The following is a 21192-nucleotide window of genomic DNA, read 5'->3' as shown; positions in this document are numbered from 1 at the left end:
CAAACAGGTGAACCTTCACTGAGAACTCAAAAGTAGACTGACTTTTGCCAATTTCCACATGTATGGATACAAATAATCTGCTTGTAAGTCACAACTCTTGAGCTAAAGCACTGCGTATTAGGCTAACAAAAAGGAGAAGAGAGGTCCAACAATTAAGGTCATCCACCACAGTCTGTTGAAATGAGACAGAGACGAAGAAGGGCTCAACAAACAGCAGACCCAACTTCAAGATCTCACATACCCCTATCCAGTGGGTGAAAGTTGCTGTAGTGCGTAGCACCACCATGAAGTCCAGTGAAAATGTTATGGAAACAAGAAGCTCGCTCTGCTGGGTGAGATCTAGATTTAGATGTCCCAGTAACAGCCACTGGCTTCTTAGCTTGGTTTAAAGGGAGGACTGCACTTTCTCTGAGACGTGCAGCAGGCTGGCACATCTCCTTGATTCCTCTCATCAGACTGAAGAGAAGAAACGACTGAGTCTCAGCTTTTCTAAGCTGGCATCATAGCTTTGAAGAATCAGAAAGCTCTGCTGACAACCCCTAAAGTGCTCTTTGTATGCTTTTTTTTGTTTAAGGAAAGGATCAAGAAGCAGCAGAACCAGCACTGGTTGTGGCAGAAGCAGCAGAAACAAATGTTAGTATTTCTGTATCAAAGTCTCGTTTCCACCCACGTTCTCTAATACTAAATGAGAGTTGAAGTCACTACTTATTTTTTCTTTAAATCTTGAAAGATATACTAACAAAGTCTTTTTCTTCAACACTTCTGTTCATTTGAACAGAACTTCCAGGTCCTTGTTACCTGTAAGACCCCATTAAACCTTGACCTTCGGTCAAACCTGTTTGAATCATCAAGCAAAGGGATTCCACGAAAAGATGAGGACTCGTTCCCTTTCGTAACTCAATAAAGCGCTCCCTACAGCAAGAGAGGGCCTCTGCCCGTATGACCTTGCAGCCAACTTCAGCTCCTCCCTCCATCCAATTCACTGCAGTGCAACAAAGCGCTCCAAAAATAACGTTTATTTTTCAAAACTGGAAAATGGCACAAACCACCCCAAAGGAGAGAATGACAACGGAATGAGTTCAGCGCAGGCTTGTGAACTGACCCTCCCTGCCAGGGACAGGAAACTGGAACTTCACAGAAAGAGACTGAATGGAACCAGATTGAATGAAAGCGCCAGAAACCGCGGCCATCGGTGGCCAAATCCTGTCGAAAGGATAACTCACCCACTTGTCAGTCCTCCGCTAGAGACAGCATGAGGGCTGTGTCCCAGCTCTATAGCTATAAACGCCTCTGCTTTGCACGTCTGCACATACGATTGTCTGCAGTATATGCATATTAAACAAGGAGAAATGTAGACATGAGAAATATTTCCAAATGATAGCTTTAATTTTGGGGATCAGCAGAGCTTGAACATCTGATTTCAATTCCAAACTTTTTGATTAGTGTACATTGATGTAGTACCCCAAATGCACTTACAGTTTCTGTTCAAAATGGTATTCTTCTGTAATCAAAGAGCTGTTATGTATGAACTGCTACACAGCGGCCATACCACCGCTGCTGAATGGACTGAAAGTTGGACCAAGAAGAGGAGAAATAAACTAAATCATTCTCTTTAAATAGACAGAGCCAGATTTGCCACTACCTTACATCTTGTATAACCATTTATATCATGTCTATGTAGGGTAACTTTTAAGAAAATGAAGTTATAAGTGCATAATAAATCCATCTACAAAAATTCCTTGCCTATGAAGAACAGAAAGTAATTTTAATTTGTAAAGTAATAAAGACTGAATGTCAAATTGTAATACTAAAATTGAAGTCAGAAGTTGCATGAAGACAGCTTTTCAGAAGCAGTAATTTCTTGATGTAATATTTGAAAGTGATCAATTCAAGTTCTGCTTTTGAAAATTTTCTGAGCTTTCATCTCCCTCCAAGTTTAGCCCAGAACAACTATTATACGGCTGACATTAAGAGTCTCAAAACAAAGTGATTTATAATGTAAACAGAGAAAATAAATCACTATTTCAGAACTACCTACACCACCACAGATTAGATCCAGAAGGTCAGACAAAGTTGTCACTGAATATTTGAGTTCTCCCTGCTGCAGCTGAGGACCACAACACACAGAAGAGCAAATCCAGTTAATGAACTCAACCGAATGCACAACGATTCCTACTTGCCTAGGTAGGACTGGGATTTTGGAGAGGCTCTAGATTAGTACCTACAAAGACTGTAAAATGACCACAGTCAGTAGCTTGCAGCAAATTAAGAAGCAAGGCTTTCTCTAGTTGGAGCAAGCAGATCCGTTCACCAACGCCCTCTTGAAGAATATTTGACCACCAAAACGAAAAGAGCCATTAACATCCTGAATTAATGGGCTTAGTGGTTTTCAAATGAGGTATTTTCATGATGGACACGGTGTGGATTCAGCAAAGTTTTCCCTTTGACAAATACAGCTTCAATTTCAAAGATTTGATTAGGCTTAATACCATTAGGGAACCATTACTGATTTTATGCTGTTGTTGTTACTGCTTTAACTATCAATTTCTGAACCAAAAATTGCAGACAGTTGGCTTGACCAAGAGTCAAGGTTTAGGAATGCAAGAGCAAATCCAAAGCACAGATGAGCTTCAGATGTGGACAAACTTCACAGGGTTTAACAGGCTCTCCAGTGTTTGTCAGGTCACAGAGACGCGTGCATGTGTGTATACACACATTTGTTCCTTTGTGTTAGTGTTTTTTGTTTGCTTGTTTTAAACACTACAGTCCTCAGCCGGAGCCGTCTGAGCAGTTATTGCAAACAACAATTAAAAATAAAATCTCATGACAAACTTCTCTGTTTTACTGTATACCACTTAGGAAAACAAAACAAAACAACAACAACAACAACAAAAAAGGAACAACAGGAAAAAAACCCAAAGCAAATGAAACTGATCTTCATAATTAAGCAATCCTTGATCACCACCACGTGTTTCTAAAACGGCCAGATGTTCACAGTTTAAGAAGCCAAATAACACTACTACTTTTTGTAAATGTTAATGGTGAAAGAACAATAATAATGGTTTTAGTCAATCATCATTAGGACTTGAAAGCACAAATATAAATTAAATAAAACTCAGAAACATTGTACAATAAAATCTGCTATAAACAAAGGTAATTAAAAAGAACTGCTCTCAACCTGTGATGTGGGCTCCATCTTGCTTTAAAATTAAAAGCAGTATTTATTTTTCTGAAGCATCCAAATGAACGTTCATATCCAGATGTCTTTACAAAGAAACAGAATCTTCATTCCTTCCTCATTTTTTAATGTGTTTATATTATGTTTTACTTCTGGTTGTCTTTTTCTTCCTTGGCAATTCTTTTTGTCACACCACTGAAATACTTCTCACGGAAAGAATTGTGTCCCTTGTATGGCATGTACTGACCATCCAACAAGTAAGAATTCTGGTCTTGATCCTGTATGGTATCAAAATGTAAGCATTAATTTTTATGATATTAAGTTCAACATGCACTGCCACTGTTTTTCCTCCAGAATTTTTCAGATTACTACAAGCAAGAATAAAGTATTATTTTCTACAATTTAATGGGAAACATTTAAATTGTTAAAGAATTCCAAAAATACACTGCTGAAGTTTTCTTTGGAATTAACAAGAGCACATAGAGCCTACAACAAACTCCTTGACATTTTAACAGAAATGAGAATATATACGCAGTGGATTCTCATTCAACACTGATCAAATAAAAACTGTAAGCAAATTTTTTTGTTTTGCTGTATAGGTTTGTTTTTGTTTGTTTTAAATGTAATTATTCAAATTTCTACTCTGTACACCAATCTGATGCAAGCTGTCAATAACATACATTAGAAGCTTGAACTGTGCTGAATCACTGGAAGTATCTCAGCAGTTATCACCACAATTCAACCCTTGCATGTTGAAATGAGAGCACAGGTACTATGTCACGCAGACTTTTACAAAGGAAAATACAAATATTAGTTTTCAGAAAAAAATATAACCTGAAGAATTCAGTCACTCATTTTGTGGGAAGCAGATACAAACAGAAGAGGAACACAAAAGATTAAAAGGAGTTCCCACAGATACTGAATACTATCAGAGGATTTTATTTGTGTGCACTATTCACGTGCTTCTGAAAAATAAAGCTGATATAGTGAAGCCCTGCACATAAAATCTATTTGACATCAGCCTACAAAACAGTTTAGAAAACTGACCCATTATATGAGCGATTATATAGTTTAGTTCATCACATGCTGTGGCTTTGTACAATTCAGATACTTACCAATTTGAGTTAACAGTACTCTAACAAATAATACATCAACCTTTTTATCTGAGAGCTAAAAGCTGATGTCAAATTTAAAAACAGTTTAACATTCATGGTTTACAGTTTCTCACACTCAGTGGCAGGATGGGACTGAGCTGAACAGCCTCACAAGTACAAGTGAACTGTGCAAAGAGAAGATAAAAACAAGCACACAACAGAACTAAACTTCTACTAAATGTTTCTTTCTAATGCTTCTTCGCAGCTTACATAAAATTTTCAAGCAGTGCAATAACATATAAATCAGTTCATTATTTTAATATACAGTGTGGGGTTATTCACTCATATTTAAAATTAAAGTTACTCTGGTATGCTTTAGCACAAGTGGTAGAAACATGGAATTAGGTTTAATTCAGTATTTTTGTATATTATCCAGCTATTACAATGCTAGATGAACTAACTTCTAGTGGACATCAACCGCCCCTCCCCACCCCCCTTCAGCTATTTTGTAGCTCTTTTAGACTTTCATCTAGCGAGATCAACACCACGTCCCGCTCTGTATGTCCTAACACACATTCCAAAGGAGCAAGACAAAGATTTTGCAACACAGCAAGACGTTTGTGTGCATGTGCAAGTGCCCTCTTCTGGACACACTGAGCAATTCCTATGAAGCAGTTGCGCTACCCTAGCAGATATCCATAGCATGCCACAGGCCTATATTAACTTGCTGAAAATCAAGTGCCATGTGCATACCTAACACATAAAGCACATACACCATGAACAACCTGTCTGTTCTTTTTAAATATTGTGATGCGAGAAAATAGCACGAGAAAATGATCTCAGTAAGCCCACTGTAGGCTCAGTACTAACTGTTTTCTGTCACCTGTGAGAGGTGAGACAAAGTCTTTTAACATGTCCATGGGAAACATATCTATATATTATTGAGAGACAGGGAACAAGGAGGACTGCAGTCCCTTCACAGTCTGCCCACTCCTCCAGCTCTCTTATGCTGTACCACTCTGAGGAAAAGTACACTTGTTCTTCCATTGAATTTGCAGGTCAGTAAATCTTTCTTTGACCTAAGCAGGTAATGTATTCTTATACCTCTGGGAAGTGTTTTAATGATGATTTTACTTAATTCACTTGTATTGAGAAATGGATGAGATATCTGACCCTGAAGGATAATGATATAGGTGTCAAAAGTATTTAAACATAAAAATTAATCCCTATAACCTCTAAGAGGTCACACATCTGTACACCATTCATCTGGATTCCTTAAGTAACAAAATGCTGACCAGAATTGAAGGGAGGAAGGAAGAACAGAACTACCTCCCACTAACTCAAGCTGGTAAGGGCAAAGAGGGATATGGTATGAAAGGGAAGAAACTTCAAGTTAAACAGAACTGTAAGAAAAGCATCTCTTCATCAGATGGACAAAAGTCTGGCACTTCGCACCACAGAAGAATCTTTCTGGTAAATCCAGGCCTCATCAAAAGCTATGCAGATCATTGATAGATGAGAGATCTGCAGTCAGGCACTGATTTCCTGGGATAGCTTACAAAGAAAACTCCTGGCCCACACTATCATAATTCCAGCTTAAGAATTACCATTCTCTACCTCTTCCCTATGCAGACATGACTGTCCATTAAAACTGTTAATGGCTTTAAAGAACCGATTAGGAATGGCTTCTTAAAAAAGGAAAAGAAAATAAGAAACACTAAATTTATCTGGAGATGACACTCATTATTGACATGTACTAATCAAAATAGTTTTACAAGGAATATGAGAACTGATCAAATAAAGGAAATTCTTCACTTTCAGAGACAAATGATTCTTGAACAAATTCTATAAAGGGATCTGAATGGGTACTATCTGAGCACTAGGAATAGACTGCATTTAACTTTACAGGGATGAGACCATGCCAAAAAATCATCTTCATGAAACAATTCTGACTATTTGGTTTGGAATTTGCCTAGGCATCAAGCACCAGCTCGTTTCAGTGAGGAAGCCAGTTGACCTCCATTTTGAGTAGCATTAACAGGCAGAACACACACTCCAAATTTCTCACAGGAATGTTTTGCGGTAAGAGAAGTCAACTTTGGGATCGTGGACCATAGGAAACAGTAATGAATGGATCAAATCATAGGAACTGTTTGAGTTACTGACCAGGCTTTCCCTCACGTGCATTAACTGTCCAGTCCGGTTAACATACATGTTTGAATTCAGAGCATGAAGTTGAACCAGTGTTTTCATCTAGGCAGTCCTTCTCCTCCTCTTAACATGACTCACTGGAAGAATCAGGAGTGATACTTATAAACCTGCATCTAGGGCTGACTAGTTTTCAATTCCCTTTGAAACAAGTGTATGTAGCTTTCAAGGCATAAAGTTTATAGTTGATTCTTTGGCACAAAATACTGAGACTTCCCGAGAAAACACTTCCTTAGGCCGTGTGCCAAGACTGATCGGCAACGATCAGCCTAGTTGGCAATAAGCAACTCCTCTCCCAGTGTACCTGGTCCTACCCTGAAGATGAAGACTTCTCCCTTTATTTATAGAAGTCAGAACTAAAAATGTTGATTAACCACTAGTCTTTTTTTTTTTTTTTTTTAGATCACCCTTGGCTCTCACTTGGAATAATTTAAGTTCTCAAAACAGCAGACTAATTGTAAACAGCATAAAACTTCTGTTCTGAAATATTTTATGATGAATTCTGTGACAACTGAAAGCCAACAAAGATCTTGTCAAAGTGGATGCTACCAGACTGCTTTTACCTAATTTGAGTTTTCAGCTTACCACTTAGTTGTTCCAAAGACAACACTAAAAAGGTGTTGTGTCTCTGATAAATAATGGAAGTGATGGAAGAAAGAGGAAGGACCTTAAAGATAACAAGAAATTTTTGTTTTTCTTTAAGTCTCAGTAGATATTATGTATAAGTTTACAAGTTTTTATGAATCTGGCATGCCTCAGTGCAGCCTTAGAGTAATTACCCACATGCAGTTCTTGTTTAATAGATCTTCTTAGCCTTATCACAGCTTCCTGCCACTGTACATCTGGTGCTGAACAGTAGCTGTAGAAACCACCTGTACTAATGTTATACAGCTATAAACAACAATAAGCACTTTCCAGATCAGGAACAACAGGGTCACATCCAGGAACAAACACTGCTAAATGCAGTAGGAAAAATCCTACACCAGTAAAAACTCCAGAGTGACTAAATGATATGGAAACACTGGACCCAGTCAGCACTGTGAATTTGTAAACCCAGTGCTCCAGAGCCTCTCCATGGGCAGTCTTACACTCAGAGTTCATCCTTCAATTAAGTTTTCTGTATCATCTCTCCCTAAAATTTCTAGGTGACTGTCTTAACCCTCGCTAATTGTAGAGCTCTCCTTCAGTTTTTTTGCTTGTTTGTTTTGCTTTTTTTTTTTTTTTTTTTTTTTTTTTGAGAGTCCCTAATGCGAAACTTTAAAGCTAGGTAGCTTTTATCAACCAAATAACTGGTCTATTTCTCTAAGACAGCCAAATAAGGAATGAAACAAGTTCAAGGAATTCTGCAATGGTTGAAACAAGCGTTATGGGGACACGCACAAGAAAAAGCTAGACCACTGTTGTAAAGAAAGGGAACATCCTAGTTGAATGCTGTTACTAAGTTCATCCCTCCTGAGACGGCTCATCACTAGATACACATCCCAAAGAACCCTTGTGGTATTAATGCTGAAAGCTGTTATACTCCAACTTTGCTACTGATTAACCTACCTAACAGAGACTGAAATTAATATAAATAACTATTTGTTAGCACAGACTGAGATCTTCCAGACTTGCATTAAAAAGGTTCTTGAAAAATAAACCAGCACAGTAGAAAACATTTTCACTTAATTCAGTCTGAAAGATCTGGTTAAAACCCTCTGGCCTAAAGCAGAAGACTGGACTACTCAATACAGTCAAAAGACATTGCATTGCTCACCTACTCAACCAACTGCTTCTCAGCCTTACATTATCACTGTATTTCAGTTCTTACATGACTGCTTTCAGTCTTGGAAAATGGAAGCTGTGTCTTTACTCTCAAAAATACCTCTTTCCATAGTTCAGTGATGTTAAATTTTATTTCAGTTAAGAGTGTTAATAATGGAATTGAATTTGCTTTGAAATTTGCAAGTCACTTTTGGTGACAAACATTGGACAAACACTGAGGAAACTGAAGGACTGCATAACAACACTACATCATTTATAAAATCTTAAGTCAGTTGTGAACATTACACTAAGCTGAACTAAATGTATGAGTTCCTGTTACGAATCAGTTACTAAAGAAAATGGTAACTTTCTGGAGATGTAAATGCTTGCATATACATAAAAATTCAGAAAAACTTGGAGCCAAAGCTCCAAATCATGGATTTTATGATCATATCTGGCGAGTCAGAAGTATCCAACTCAAAAGGCTTTTTGAGATGTAAAGACAAACATATACATTCCGGAGGGCCATGGGAATACGAAGCGTGTCAGTTAAGGGAAAACGGAGTGCGGAGATCTTTGGAAGGTAGATGCCAAACATCAAGATCCTTACACAAGCAGACACTTGCGAAAGAGCCAATACGTACTCCCTTGTTTATACAAGTTCTACATTATAAGAAACAGTGCCTGAGCCTTAGTATCTTTAAGCTACATAAAAGACATCTGGAGTCCACAGAAAAGCACTGCAGTTTTATCTAGGTGGTAAGTCTGCCAAGTAGTATCAGGTGCTCAAAGCTAAGTGTTTCCAGGCGAGAACGTGCCAAAGCACATACTGAAGAATACGTGATGCACAAAACAAGAATAACAAATAATGACAGTCTATTCACAGAAGGGCGAACATATTCTTTAAATCAGAACATCTTACCCTACAGCACTGGCAGCCACATACCTGCTGCCATGTAGTAAAACTTCTGCAGAATACCTCCACAGACATCCCAAGACGTACATGTCAAAAAGGTTGGTAATTTACTCTTGTGGTTTGCTACTGACAAAGTTGGCAACTTGAGCTCTGAATCACACATACAGTGTTTTACAAAAAAGTCAGTTGTTGCTTGAAAATTTCAATCATCATTAGCATTAAAAATGCAGTACTGAAATCCTGCTGTTATTAGTGCAAGCACCATGCAAACACAGCAATCCATCTGCATCTCCTATCATTTTAAATAACAGAAAAGGAATGCTCACCTTTTGCATGTGTTTTCATTAACAATTTGCTCCCCCTTGCTGTAGCATCTTTTTAACAGTATTAGGTGAGAGAAGCAGCAACAACAGAACAGAGACTTGAATGCTGTGTCTTGTCCTATATGTATGGCACAGTCTTGATGCCTCCAGAAAGAAACTTGGTTTGTCCTCCCCCAGAGTAAATTTAAACAAAAACTCTTTCCTCCATTGTACTCACGTCATAGGAACATCATTACTTCCAAAAGCTATATTCCTCCTAGTCTCTCATGGATTTAAAGATCGAAAGTACCACACTAAAAAGGAATTAACAGTTGAATATGGTTTTCTTGTACCATCAGATCCACAAAGTATTTGGAATTTAAAATTTTCTTAGGCACCAAATTACATTTCAGAAAATGGGCATTTAGGCATCTCAGCATCTCCATGGTTCCGTTTTCCAAGAAAGCGTATGCAATTTCCATAAGCGAGCACTGTTTCAAAGATCACTTTCACACAGTTAAAGGGATTTGCTGAGGACTAAAAGTTGATCAGATGAGGAGAAAAAGCAAAACAGCAAAACCAGAACACTCCATTAAATCACTACCCAATTTACTTTGAAGGAATGTGTGGCAATTTTACTTCTGTCATCATAAAAGACTCAAGTGTGAGAGAACTGCATGAAGATCAAATACTGCACTGTACAAACCTTTCATGAGTGCAGCAGCTACCATTTTACACAATATAATCAAGAATTCAAGCTTACCTTGAATTCCTTCACCTTCTCCATGGTTATCAGGCGCCTTGATGTGTGGCTGGAAAGCATCTGTTCACAGTTGCTAATAAGTTTCAGGCATGGGTGGCGGGGAATGATCTGTTCTGTGTATCTGGAAGAAATAAACATTCAGAGTTGTAAGCTCATGAACTGAAACACTTGCACCTGAAACAAAATTCACACAGATTTGTCACAAAACAGATTACAATTAAAAGTGCATGACAACTTTCTATTAAGTGACCCCGAAGTTCAGGTATTGTTGCTGAATTTATCCATCATATATTGCAATCCTTTTTTTTCCACATTAAACATATAGAATAAGTGAAAATATTACTATAAAGGGTCCCACCCACATTTTCTTCATCTATTTATGCTACGTTAATGCATGCATGCATGCCTCTATCATTTCAAGTGGAAAACATCTCAGCCAATCAGGAGTAATAACTTCTCCAATCAGAAGCTGTGATTTACAAGAAAAGAAAAATAAAAGATACACAGCCAACATATATTAAGCTGCAGCAAGACATAACACTAGCTGCCTACAAGGAGACCACTGTACTCAAATTCCAAATCATACTAAAGCAGCTTCTGTGAAAATAGCATTCCTGAGTTCAGAAGTTGGTGTTGCAAATTTATCACACAGCAATTATTTTGACAAATGACAGAAGATTTTTCTAAACAGAAAAAATAAATCACCTTTTAACATCAGATGCCTGTAACACGGCTTGCAACTAAGACCTTCCTACAAAATCAAGTAGTTACCGTGTTTAAAATGCCTTGCATCTCAGAACCATACTATTTTCCCTTGGAAATAGGAAATTTCCTATTTCTGTTTTTCCAAATGCTGAAGGAGGAATTTAAAATTTAACTTAATAGTAAAGTATGAAATAGTAAAATATTAACTTAAAAGTAAAGTATCTTGTGAGCTCACAAGATAAATGAGATCAGATATTGTTTCTATATATTGCAATATAAATCACTCATTTAGGCTTCATATGCAGTATTGTCAGTGACTGATTTCACATAAAATGCCTGCTCTCATGATTTGCCTGTGGTTGGGATTCAACAGAAGCCAGGCATCAAAAACCAAAAAAAAGAACTGAATAATTTTCACACAAATCACTGGAACTTCAAAGATACAATGGAGGAACTTTTCATTTTTCCTGTAAAGATGTGGATTTTCTGCACTTCAAAAAGTAGATTTAATGTTCTAGGAGAAAAGGGAGTCAAATCCAATACAACTGAAAATAACTTGTCCTGTATGTATGGCCTGTGAGAGTAGGCATGTCACCAAACGATGGACCTGCAAAGCAGTTTAGACACACAACCTAGAAAGGCATTCAGGAGACCAGGCTGAAGAACATAAGCAGTACAAAAATCAAATTCCACTAATCCAGACCTATTAACAGGGTGGTGATGCAAATTTTCTAAGCCATAGTTTTGAGCTCACTAACAGTAGCTGGAAGAAGAAATGAAACTCATTTTTTCAAATGAGTTTTCACTATGCTCACCCAGGATTTGGTAGAATAAGTTTCATACAACCTCTGGTTTCACTACTAATTAACACTAATTTCAAAGGCTCAGTTGCTCATACAGTATTTGCAGGAAAAAGAAAAAAAAAGTCATCAAAATCCTGCCACAAAGTTTTCACTTTAGAGAATAAAAATACTATTACTATTTAAGTGTTAGTAGCCTTGCAACTTCAAAAGCAAAGAACCCAAAAAAGGATCTCTCTGGGTACTGAGTGAAACCTTGATATTTATTAATCTAAAGATAACAGTAAGCCATCAAACAAGTAAAATGATATTACAGACTTGCAGTAGTATTTGTTTTTTATTTATTTACATCTCCACATCGTTCCAAAACTTCTAGATTGACAAAACAGCCTTTCAGTTCCTTCTGGTGTCTGAAATCAAGTCACAACTTCTGCTAAGTGAAGCAAGAACATGCCTTTGACAAGGCAGAACCAAATGAATTCTCAAATGCTTTGTTTTTACTCCCAAAGACTTTTGATGCATGTAGTACATCAAGCAGCCTCTCATAGTAAAGTAAGCACTCTGCCACAATGTCCCTGAAGTCTCTCTTTTTAAGCATATAAAAGCCTGACTGCAAAGGAATTGAAGGAATTCAGACTCAACAATGATTTCAGTGTCAGAAAGAAAGTAAACTTTGGTGTGAGATGCTATCTTGCAGAATGAGAGATCATATCACCTTCCTAAAAATCCCTGTCTGTTAGCAATAAGTCACATATATATTTATATATCTTTTTTTGCAATCTCAGGTAAAATTCAGAACATTATCTGAGAAATACAGTAGCAGTGCTTTTAACAGACATCAATTTTAGCCTAGTTTTGTTTTTAACTTAAGGTAATACACAAGGATCTCAAATAAAGCAGAAGCCTGATGGCAGGTGTTGCCTGGGCATATTTGAGAGCACAACGTATCAGTAGACAATCTCTTATTTTTTCTCTACATGCATAAAATCTTCTCTCATGTTCATCTTCATAGCCGAAAAATAAAGAGACCATAGAAATATTCAACGCTAATAAAGTGAGTTAGATATTTCAAACTTCAGTGCATAAATTAATAATACTACGTACAAATTTGCTTTTTAAGAGGCAATCCAATTAGAGTTTGAGAGAACTGACCTCCCAAAAGCAGCAACAAAAGTAGAATGAGAATGCGTAGCTGATAGTTACCAACAGCTAAACATGCAGAGGAAGAGTGCTTTCACTAATGTTCAATGAGTTGACAAAAAAATTCAGTTATCTTGACAAACACAACAAATGCAGTAATTAGAAACAGAGTTTATTGACATGGAAAACTAAGCCCCTGTGTACTAGTGAGCTCTGCAAGGGTTAAGCATGTATAGACAGACATTTTGAATAGTAATTTACAATACTGTTAACAGTACTCCTTGTTTTGCCTGAGAACAGTCTAACATGAAGGGCCTGGAACATCTCCCATCATGAGGAAAGGTCGAGAGACCTGGGACTCTTCAGTCTGGAGAGGAGAAAGCTGAGAGGGGATTTTGTAACTGTTTATAAGTATCTGAAGTGGAGGAGTCAAGTCAATGGGGCTATTCTCCCTGGCGTGCACCAATGTAACGAGGAGCAACAACAGATCAAGGAGCAACAGACAAACACTGGAGCACAGGAAGTTCCCTACAAACATGTAAAAGAACTTCTTTATGTCAGCATGACAGAGCACTGGAACAGGCTGCCCAGGGAAGTTGCAGGCTCTTTTTCTCCAGAGATATACAAGACTCATCTGGATGCCTACCTGTGTGACCTGCCTTAGTAGTAGGTTGGAACCTAGAGGTCCCTTCCAACCCCTGAAATTCTGTGACTCAGTGTGAAAAAAAAGTATGCAAAAAGCCTAAAATACCAATTTCATCACTTAAAATAACAACAACCCACATATAATCTACTAAGTGCTTTGTTACTGAGGAGTGTGCAGACATCTGATGTAACAAACTGGCTCCTTTTGACTTCCAAATTTTCAAAAAGAGCATGTGATAACTGTATGCAGGATAACTGCACCTAGGTCACAAGGTTTGTGCATGGTGAAATCAGGGACTGCAGTTAATTCATTTATCAGGATAGCTTGCCTGTACATAAAAATACAGGACATTGTAGAAGCTACCTTCAGAGCACATCTGTATTTGGGAGATACTCACAAACAGCTACCACACAGTGACTCTGCCCTTTACTATAAAACAGTTTTGAGGAAAAAAAAATAACAACAAAACTTATTTAGGAGACAAACTATAAGCTATGCAAATAGACATTGCTTCTCTTAAACTTAGTCATCATCCCAGGCTGCACTATTAAGCAGACAGCATCTTGCAGTCTCTGCTGGCCTCTCTTGTCCTTAGCAGTGCTGTTTCCCTACACTTCTTGCCTCTTACTGCCATCTCTTGTCAACTGACTTTTGATTTCTGAGAAGAAAGCTAAGTTAGTAGTGCCAAACTCCAAACAGCCAAGAATGTTCTCCTACAGGACTCTGTCATGCACCTCCATCAACTACTCTAATAGAAATATATATTAATAAGAGCCTTTCTACTACTATCTTAGGAATCTATCTGCCCTAAAGTCTCATTATCTAAACTTAAATCTCAATCCTTTGGACATGCATTTACAAGGAGATGTGATGGCTTTTTCTTTTCAACTACAGGCAGGAATTCTCTCCACTCAAAAACCTTATTTCAAAATCTGGCTTCCCTCATACAAAGTTTTAACCATATGAAGTATGAGCAATACTTTTCCGTGCTAGCACTAAGAAGGTTTCAGCTGTACTATACCCAAATATTCATGGCCAGGATTCACCAACTACTCTGACAGAGTACATACCAGAAATCAAGCATACATACTCAGGCCTGTATATCGGCAGCCAGTAAACTAATCTTCCTCCCATCACCAGATATTCTGCTGCAAACTTCAATAGGTCAAAAAAGATGTCACTCAGATGATAGCTGGATGATATGATGATGTGATTTTCTGTGCTAAACAAAAAATTGCAAGTGTAAGCATAAAAGCACAAGTAAAAATCATATTTCTGAATTAAAAAAAAAAAAAAAAAAAAAGCAGTATTTGAAATTTGCAAAAAGTACCCTAGGCCAATTCCAATGTGCAGCTTCTACTATGAGATTTGCCAAATTCCCATACTGGGATGTTAGACTATCACCTACTGCTGAAAAATTAAAGAATCACATGTGCATTGGAAAAAGCTGTTTTGGCACAGCATCTTTCCTAAGGGCAATTTAGGGCTAAAGGCAGAAGACAAGGAAGGCTATGCATGTGCAGAAGCCACATGTAATCTGTGAAGAGAAAAGGAGCAGTGGAAAACCAAGAGGTATGGTTGAGTTAATATAGAGGCACTGCATTTTAAATTGATTCTGCAGCTTGCAGGGATTGAAGAGAACTTTTAGAGGATAGGAAATGCAAGGTAATAGTGGTTTGCTGAGGTGAGATACAGGATGTAAAATCTGGACGTGTGCAAGTTAGAAGGAGGTAGAACAAAACCAAGAAGATTACAGATGTATTAGACATATTGCAAACAGAACAAAAAGGTTCTTCTTCAGTTATTAAGATTTGTTACAGAGCTGACAGACAACCAAAAAAAAAAAAAGATTCTGAAACTGTGACTGGCTTCCTATTAAGACTCTGATATTCTATGACAGAGAAGACAGCTTATTTACCTTCTCTCAGATGATTTAACTGATTCCTTTTGTGAGCCTGTTCTGCGAGTAGCTTCTCTGATACCATATGGTGCTGTTAAAAGCAAACAGATAATGTGGAGGTAAGAAATTCACTCTTTGCCCAAATAACAATATACAGTCATGTTATACATATATAACAGTGCATAGTCTGTGGCTTACACAAAGTTTAGGAAAACCCTCAAACTTTTACAGAGAAAATGCATAAGTGCAATTTCTTCAGAGTGTAAAGAATTACTTTAAAACTGCTTCAAAGAAAGCCTTCAGCTCTAAGAGGTCTCTAGCACACTCAACATTAGCTACAATACAGAGGAGAATGCTTTTCCATCCTGTTAAATATATATACATATTCCCTACATTTCCAATGCATGGCAAATAATCCCATCTTCTTTTGTTTGACAAACACCTCTGCTATCAAGCCTAGCTAATGAAATTATATGAATAAAACATATACAATGTAAAATGAAATTGTATATATAGGAATTTCTTGCTAACACAATATGCAAATGGTAATTCTCATACAGACAGAGGCAGAGTTGGATTTTCTCATATATTTCTGCAAATTTCTAATAGTACAACATGCTTACTGCATGTTCAGTACATGTGTTCTTGTAAAACTCATTTCAGCACGGAAGCACTAGTATTGCTATTTCATAAATGCAGACGTTTCAACACAATTTAAAAACTCAGCTCTATGCAATGCTAATATTCTACATGGTCTCATTTTCAAATAGGCTAAATAACCCTGGGTAACACAAAGAAAATTCACTCTCTCCTTTCCCAATTAATATGAATGTGTCAGGTTATGAAGTTACCAGACATCAGAAATCACTGTATCAAGCTCTTCCATTTATCCCCTTAAGCCTCTACTTCTCTCAGGTGCGACAAATGGTGTTAAATGCACAAGCCTCTAAAAGAGTGGAGGATCTTTACAAATCCCTACTGTTTCTAGTACATAAGTGTACTACAAATGCATTTATATCTCTCTTTGGAAGTGTTCCAAGAAGCACTTAAAACATGTCTATAGAAGTCCATCAGAGCTGCACAGCAGACTCACATGTTGCAGACTGAGTGCTTAACAGCAATGTGGACCATTATGGCAGGAAGCTTCCGTACACCAGTAAAGTTATGCTTTCACTGAATGACACTTCTTCAGAGGATGACCTTCAGCCATACTGGTTTTTACTGTCAATCATAACATTCTCTTCATGGAAGAGAGCATTATCTCCAGCTTTGTTACACATTTATGGCTATCCTTAAAATAAATGCAGAGATGACACAATGCAGATCCTCAACGGTCATCTTCTGCAAGATGGAAACTGCAGACATGAATACTTGTCAAGATGTAAAATCAATACAGAACAACACATCTGATCCACGTGGGTCCCTTCCAACTTCTCTGATTCTATGATCTAGGCAACAGTATTTCAGTCATTGTCATCAGGCAATAAAAGCATTAACAAACTTACGGTCTGTAATGATTGCATCAAACAACGCTCCCTTTCGCCATATTGGTCTTGAAGAATCAGAAACCAGTGCATCGAGGTAGTATTTCTCTAAACCATACTGTCGGAGATTAGCTCTGATATTTTCATCTGGCCCTCTCCATTTCTGGTTTTTCCTGCTTGCCTTGCCTTAGAGAGAGAAGAAAGAACACACATTCTCAACAATGAACTATTTCATCGGATAGCCTTTCGTATTGCCTACTATTTATTTTTAGAGGAAAGGAATTAAGAAACTAAAAAACCTAACAAACCTCCTACCTTACTCTACTCACCATCACAACTATCTGGGTTAAACTTCCTAAGTAAAAAAGCACAATGAAAATACACGAGAAATAGTTAACTTTTAAAGATGTTAATTTTGGAACATGACTATCCATCCTACATAGTAAATCCAACAATTTCCACTGAACTTTTTCAGAGTAATAAAAATGGGACTAGACTTGCTGGGTTTGGTTATGAGCAATAAGAAAGCACACAGTGGTTGTCATTACTACTTTGAACTCTCTTTTGATTTTCATTATTCCTTTTATTAAATATTTCCTGTTTAAAAATTATCAGGATAGCTTAGCTAGGACACACATAAAATGGTCAATAAAAACAAGCATGACCAAATGCTTCATCTGGGCAACCAACAGTCAAAACTCTCACTTTTAAGCCAGATCTTATGGCATCCTCCAGTAAGGAAAATGCATCTAGGTCCATAAAAGACAATAGAACTATAAATCATGGTTATATATAGCAGAGGACTGATGTGGAATGTAACTTAATATGTATTTATAATCGCTTCTGAATGAGACATTTCTGATCTGTTCAGGAAAACTGATGATTCCAGTCTGAAATAATCTAAAATTAAAACCTTGATTTAAAGTTTCCTGATAGGAAGTATGGTTTTGTGTTTTTCAATCAGATGTTCCTATAAAGTAAGGATGAAGGGGGCAGAAAACTAAGACAAAAAATGAATTTTCAAAAAATGAAATGAGGCTCAAACCTTCCAATTGCAAAGTCTTGCACCTGGGTTGTTGCAACTCACACTATCAATACAGGGTGGAAGACGAAAGGATTGAGTGCAGACCTGCTGAAAAGATCTGAGGGTACTCGTGGAGGGGAAGCTGAACAAGAGCCAGCAATGTGCCCTTGCAGCCCACAAAGCCAACCACATCGTGGGCTGCACCAAAACAAGTGTGGCCAGCAGGTTTGAGGGAGGTGATCCCGCTCCTCTACTCTGCTCTGGTGAGGCCTCACCTGGAGTACTGCATCCAGATGTGGAGTCCTCAGTACAGGAGAGACACAGATCTGTTGGAGTGCGTCCAGAGGAGGACCACAAAAATGATCCAAGAGATGGAATATCTCTCCTGCAAGGACAGGCTGAGAGAGCTGGGGCTTCTCAGCCTGGAGAAGAGAACAGACTCTTTAGCAGAGTCTGTGGTGACAGGACAAGGGGAAATGGCTTCAAGCATAAAGAGAATAGATTTAGGCTGGATAGAAGGAAAATGTCTTTTACAAGTGAGGGTGGTGAGGCACTGGAATGGACTGCCCAGAGAAACGGTTGATGCCTCATTCCTAGAGAATTTCAAGGCAAGGCCAGGTCAGGCCCTGGGCAACCTGGTCTACCTGCACATGTCCCTGTTCATCACAGGGAGTTGGACAGGATGACTTTAGAGGTCCCTTCCATCTCTAAGGATTCTATGATCCTATCAAAAAATTTCTTCTCTGAGGGTGGTTAGGTGCTAGAATGGACTGCCCAGTGAGGTGACTGAGTCACCATCCCTGAAAGTGTTCAAGAAATATTTAGATGCTGTACTAAGGGACGTGGTTTATTGGGGAAATGTTGGTAGTAAGTGGATGGTTGGACTGATGATCTTGGAGGTCTTTTCCAAGCTTGGCGATTCTATGATTCTATGATCCTGTGAAGATGAACACTGATTTTAAATTATCTACCAACATCAGTATTTATAAATTTCAAGGAGTAACATTTCAATGGCTTAGAAACATGTAACGCACCTAATCCATGGATTGTGTTGTAATCTATATCAGTACCACAGACGTATGCTCCAAAGTGTGCTGAGGAGATAAGGAGGCCACCTGTGAATGGGAGAAAAGGGGAAAATTATCAATTACTGTCATTAATGTTATCTGTGTTACAATTTTTTCCAAGGGAATTTTAGGAGCCTGAACAAGTAGTACACTAGACTCAAACCCAATGAATAGTAATAAAATAACGAAAGAAATAAAGAAATAAAAAGAATTAAAGCTACAATCCACTTAGAATCACTGCACAACCACAATCACAGAAAATAACACCAAGTTCCTTGTCTGTTATCACTGATCTTCCTCATCTTGCTATGCCACTCATCACTGGAGACCTTTCTCAGGAGTTTGTAGTTCTCTGTATTTCAAAGCAGTGCGACCCTTTGATCATTCAGGAATCAAAATTATTATTCCTATTCTACAAGTACTTCTAACAAATAACGGAGAAAATGTTACCAAACAGTGTCTAATCTTAAAGTCAGTCTCCTTCATCATGCCAAAAATTAAACTTGTTGTGTATGTGGCCATTCTTCATGAGGTAGCAATGGTCAGGAACCTCATAAATGTAATTATCTCTGCTGTAAATGTCAGTGTCAAAAAAGTTTTCTTAATTCTTTTACTAATTGAGAATTATATGCAGATACACTGAGTAAATAGCAGCATACAGAAAAAAAAATACATTTACTAGCTTACTTATCTAATGATGAATCTAATTTAGTTTACCACCACTATTGGGATCTGCATTTCTAATTAAAAAAAAAAAAAAAAGCTAATAAAAGTTTTTTTAACAGCTTCCAAATGAAAAAGGGAAGGATGGCAGAAGATTAGCAAAGGCTTATGTTGTTGTTAATCAGGAAGTATAGAGCTAACATGACAGTTTAAAGCTGAACAGTAACCAAGAACCCAGCTGTGAAAATCCACCTTACTGATGCCAACTGCTTATAGGTAGAAACAGTTCCACTAAAACGAGGGGGAAAACTTCTGCAAAACAAGAGGCCACTGGCACCAGAAACACACAAACTGCCTGTGCGGATGATACCAACTCTTGCATTCACTGGCAACCTGAAAAGGAGCATCTTAGGCAGCTACACTGCCCCATGCCAATTGCTCAGCATAGACAAATCTTGAACACATATTGTATGTGCAGGTTGAAGGTCCCATCCTGGGGCACTAGAAAATTCTAGAAAATATTGTATGCTCATAAACTCTACCAAAACTGAAGGCGAGGGACAAAAAAATAATAAAAATCTGCTTTTTCTTGTGAAATGGATCAGGGAAAAGCAAGGTTACTCACCCCATAAGAGTCACCCATTCCCCTCGGCTGTAATCGCTCAGAACAGATGGGCAGTACCTCCAGGGGGTCAAGACAAATTTAGCTATCCCTGACCCCAAGTAGGGCATACCACCCAGTCCTACAAAAAAAGTAAGAAGAAAGTACTTCGCCCATCTAAGAGTATTTTTAATCACAGGCAAAAAAAAAAAAAAAAGGAAAAAAAAAAACGGAAAGTATGAACTTAGAGCTTTTAGATCACAGCCAGTACTAGCTAAATTGTGTTTACAAAGAAGGTGCACAGGTATTTAAATGGTCTATATGGTCTGCCCTTTGACCTACCCTACATTAGATAGATGTATATAAAGGATTAAACAGAAAATCATTGCATCCAGTGATGACTATTAAGAGAATGACAATGGCAACAGGCCTTCCATCACAGTGTCTATTTTTCCTACCTTCTGAGCACAGATGAAGGGCATATCACTGTCCCCCACAATGTCAAACTGGCAATTCTTGCAATCTCTTGCAATTATACAGCATCATGAATTGGCAAAGGAAAACAAGGGACAAACATCTTCCAAAGGTACAAGCAATAAGCTAAGTGAGTTAACAACAACTGTCTAGGAGGACAATATAAAGTATTCAGATGAAAAGACTGTCTTTTCCTTGAGGTTTCATTTTACCCAACACTGAGAAAAAAATGTATCTGAAAAGTTTATGGAACTTACATTCTGGAAATCTATCATTTCAATTCTGCTTCACTAAGGGGAAAAAAAAAAGAAAAAAGGAATAAAAGCAGCACAATTCTAAGCACTTTATCTTCCACAGACAAATGGAATTTGTCCACTATTACACTAATTTGGAAGATCTATGATTTGGTTCATTCAGCAAAAGCAGTTTGCTTCCAACAGTCAAGCACCATTTTGCAAGGCTGGTAATATTCCATAATATTTAT

At 37.7% G+C, this 21192-nt stretch overlaps 1 protein-coding gene across 6 annotated transcripts in view; it reads right to left on the bottom strand.

Moving 5' to 3' along the window:
• The window catches only part of TRMT11 (tRNA methyltransferase 11 homolog), an 83626-nt gene that overhangs the window by 54208 nt on the left and 8226 nt on the right, over positions 1 to 21192 (bottom strand). For 2 of the 6 annotated variants that reach the window (XM_042880574.1, XM_042880605.1), the window contains exons 8-13: positions 18938 to 19018; positions 16901 to 17065; positions 15414 to 15486; positions 14586 to 14717; positions 10205 to 10325; positions 1002 to 3456 (exon numbers count right to left, since the gene is read on the bottom strand). In XM_042880574.1, coding sequence (XP_042736508.1) covers positions 3325 to 3456; positions 10205 to 10325; positions 14586 to 14717; positions 15414 to 15486; positions 16901 to 17065; positions 18938 to 19018 — 704 coding nt within the window. In that variant the 3' untranslated portion in view covers positions 1002 to 3324. Of the gene's footprint in view, positions 1 to 1001; positions 3457 to 9465; positions 9756 to 10204; positions 10326 to 14565; positions 14718 to 15413; positions 15487 to 16900; positions 17066 to 18937; positions 19019 to 21192 lie in introns of those variants that run through there. The other 4 variants (XR_006180719.1, XM_042880587.1, XM_042880595.1 and 1 more) reach the window with 4 other exon arrangements.

This window comes from Lagopus leucura, unplaced genomic scaffold, assembly GCF_019238085.1.
Source record: "Lagopus leucura isolate 7727_CA_CO unplaced genomic scaffold, USGS_WTPT01 Super-Scaffold_73, whole genome shotgun sequence".
Classification (NCBI taxonomy): domain Eukaryota; kingdom Metazoa; phylum Chordata; class Aves; order Galliformes; family Phasianidae; genus Lagopus; species Lagopus leucura.
Note: the sequence above shows the minus strand (reverse complement) of the source record. Positions and strands in the feature narration are given on the sequence as shown.